The sequence below is a fragment of the Quercus lobata genome, chromosome 8, assembly GCF_001633185.2.
Source record: "Quercus lobata isolate SW786 chromosome 8, ValleyOak3.0 Primary Assembly, whole genome shotgun sequence".
Lineage (NCBI taxonomy): Eukaryota > Viridiplantae > Streptophyta > Magnoliopsida > Fagales > Fagaceae > Quercus > Quercus lobata.
Genome location: NC_044911.1, coordinates 23,105,930 through 23,109,624, shown reverse-complemented (window position 1 = coordinate 23,109,624; position 3,695 = coordinate 23,105,930). Strand labels below are relative to the sequence as shown.

At 33.6% G+C, this 3,695-nt stretch overlaps 1 protein-coding gene across 1 annotated transcript; it reads left to right on the top strand.

Moving 5' to 3' along the window:
- Window positions 1–474: 474 nt before the first annotated feature.
- On the top strand, window positions 475–2,629 carry LOC115956623 (zinc finger MYM-type protein 1-like). Its single transcript, XM_031074943.1, has 3 exons — window positions 475–973; window positions 1,109–2,065; window positions 2,484–2,629. Exons 1-3 carry the CDS (start codon window positions 475–477, stop codon window positions 2,627–2,629), a joined length of 1,602 nt encoding a protein of 533 aa, XP_030930803.1.
- Window positions 2,630–3,695: the final 1,066 nt, after the last annotated feature.

Genomic DNA, 3,695 nt, shown 5'->3' with positions numbered 1-3,695 from the left:
TCACTCTGTGTTTGTGACTCTTGCATTATATAGATAAAAAAGATAGATAGAGAGAGTAAAGTTTGTAGAGATAGTCAGATAGTTTTTTCTTTGTTGACTGGTAGTTGGGCATAATAATAGGGAAAAGTGGAGTTGGGCAATGAACAAGTGACAGAAAAAAAAAAAAAAAAAAAAAAAGAGGTAAAGTTAAGAAAAGTTTTTGTTAGTAGTGTCTGTAGTGAGATTCATTGGGAAATTTGGGTTAGTGGGTCAGAATTAGAAAGATGGAGACAACACAGAGACATAAATAAAGGCAGACCAAACACAAAAAGAAAAAAAAAAATCATATAATATAAAAAAATTTCACACAAATTTAAGAAAATAACGGTGATTCTAATATGATTTTTATTTTATTTGTAGATCATGAAAAAATCAACTACAATGCTTGATTTTTTCAAAAGAAAAGGTTCAAATTCAAATTCTTCCGAAGTCAACATGGAATTGCCAACAACTAATGTTGCTATTCCAATTCTAGAAAATGTGGATGTTCCAATTTCGGAAAATGTGGATGTTCCAATCTCTCAAACACAATTTCAAAGAATTGACCTTGATTCTTTGGATTATGATCCTGGAACACGCAAAAAAATATGGGAATATCATGTTAATCAACGTGATGAAATTCGACAGGCTTACATTAAAAAAGATCCGCACCAACCTCCTCTAGAGACATTCAAAAAAAGTGGAAAGCGCAATTGTAGCTTTCAAGCTTCTTGGTATAGAAATAATTCAAAATGGCTTGAATATTCTCCTACAACAGATGCAGCTTATTGTCTACCTTGCTTTGTCTTTCATAATCCAAATGTGGTTGTGGGACAAAATACATTCATTATTGGTGGATTTAGAAATTGGAAAAAGGTTGGGGGCAAAGATTGTTATTTTCAAGGTCATATAGGAAAGGATCCTAACTCAGCTCATAGAGTTGCTGAGCAAATGTGTAAGGATTTGATGAACTAATTGTAGCATTTGCAAAGGGTAGTTGATCATTTCACTACTGAACAAATTGCAAATAATCGGTTGCAACTGAAGGCCACAATTTTTATTATCTGATATCTTGCCTTTCAAGCTATAGCTTTTAGAGGTCGAGATGAAAGTTTTAGTTCATTAAATCGTGGGAACTTTCATGAATCATTGGGTATTGTGACTTTTTGGAATGAAAAGGTTGCTGAAATAACAAAAAAAGCTCCCAAAAATGCAACCTACACATCACCTAGGATTCAAAAGGAAATTCTACATGTTTTCTCAGCCAAAGTGAAGAAGGCCATTCGGGAAGAAATTGGTGATGTAAAGTTTTGCATAATGATTGATGAAGCTCGTGATGAGTCCATGAAAGAGCAAATGGCTGTGGTTTTTAGATATGTTGATGCAGAAGGCTTTGTGAAAGAACGCTTTTTTGGGCTTATTCATGTTATTGACACTGCGGCTTTGACTCTAAAGAAGGGGATATATTCTTTGTTATCTCAACATTGCTTAGATATACAAAATATTCGAGGGCAAGGATATGATGGAGCAAGCAACATGCGAGGTATGTGGAATGGATTACAAGCTTTGATTTTGAATGATTGCCCATATGCTTACTACATCCATTGTTTTGCACATCGCTTACAATTGGCATTAATAAAAGCATCAAAACAAGTTGTTCCCATTAGTCATTTTTTTCTTACATTGCTTTTTCTGATCAAAATTGTTAATGCTTCATGCAAGCGCAATGAGCAATTGAAAGTTGCCAATGCTAATGAAATAGCACGTTCGATTGATCATGAAGAGCTTGAGACTAGAAGTGGACTTAATCAAATTGGCACTTTACAACGACCTGTAGAAACACGTTGGAGTTCACATTTTAGATCAGTTTCTAGCTTATTAAGGATGTTTACTTCAACTGTTGAAGTTTTACAAAATATAATTGATGATGCAATTGATGGAGAACATCGGGCAGAAGGAGAGTCAGCTTATGATGGTTTAACTTCATTTGAATTTGTCTTCATCTTGCATCTTGAGAAGGAAACTATGGAGATCACTGATAAACTTTGTCAAGCTTTGCAAAGCCAATCTCAAGACATTTTAAATGCCATGCATTTAGTTTCATCTACTAAAGCACTTATCCAAAAATTTAGAGATGATGGATGTGATGGCTTACTCACCACTGTGATGATCATTTTGTGAGAAGCATTGCATTGATGTCTTGGATATGAATGCTCGTTATGTTGTGAGGCAAGGTCGAGCTCGTAATCAGTTAGATAACGTTACAAATGAGCATCATTATCGAGAAAATATTTTTTATGCTACAATAGATTCTCAACTACAGGAACTAAATTATCGGTTTAATGAAGATGCAATGGAGTTACTTAGGCTTAGCTCAGCTTTAGAACTTTGAGAGGCATTAAAATCTTTCAGAATTAGTGATCTTTATTTGTTGGTAAAGAATTTCTATCCATAAGATTTCACAGATTATGACAAACAAGTGTTGGAGAAGGAGCTTTATCATTTTGAGCATAATGTAGTCCAAGATCCAGAGTTCAAAAAATTGAAAAGTTTGGATTCAATAGTAGATGATTTTGAAGATTTGAAAGAGCGTCGAGTTCCTTTTTCATAGATGATTGTATAAAGAAACAATAGTGTTTCGTGTCTTTTGTTTTTGTTAGTAGATTGTATCTTAATATATTAAGAAACAATGATTTTTGGGTATTTGTCTTGGTTGATAGTTTATTAATACTATATGGATGCGTATTTGAAAATTTTTTTTTGCTTATCTCCGCCCTCCCCCCCTCCCCCCCGGCTTAAAATCCTGCGTTCGTCCCTGTCCACGGGAACCACCTTCCTGCGACGCATTCTTCTTCCATAGTACTTAGGTTGGACTAGTTGCTTTTCCTTCACAACCCATTACCCCTTGGGCCTTCCTTGTAGCATATAAGATGGGCCTAACTCATTTCCTATGGCCCAACTACTTTTTAGGCCCTAGGCTTGGATGGGGACTCTTCCACTCTCCACAACGACATTAAAATAATAATAATAATAATTAATAATACATATCTACAATCATCATTTAATACTAGCTTGTAACCCCATGCATATGCATTAAATACTTAAAATATTTACATTAAGATGCATAGTATAATTATTACATATATAATTTAAATATTATTATAATTTACATATATAATTTTTATATATATTTTTTACTTTTTAAAAAGTCTTGTAAGAATATTATTAGGTAGAAAATGTAAATTGTTTTTTTTTTTTTTTTTAAATTATGTTCATTCTAAACTTTTTGGTTTTTGTATGCAATAACTCACTTGGCTGAATATTTATGATGTGGTTCCACATTTGACTCCAAAATTAAGAAATAAAACCCTTTCTAAAAATAAATAATTTAAGACACATGACACAAAATTAAACTTCAATTGTAGAATCTAATTGAATTTTCTCTAGGCTTTACCTATTAATATATATATAGATTCCTTATGGAATGTGGATACATATTTGACCCACAAGCTGTTGAGAGGGTATACATCGAACCTCTCATCCGTTGGTCTAATTTTTAGGTCACTATAGCATAAGTACCCCAGCCAACCCTCGGTATCCCCAGAAAAAGGAAGATTAAGAACTATAGTGGCCCGAACTCTACTCTTAATGGCAAAGCCCTCAGGTTGATCCCTGGC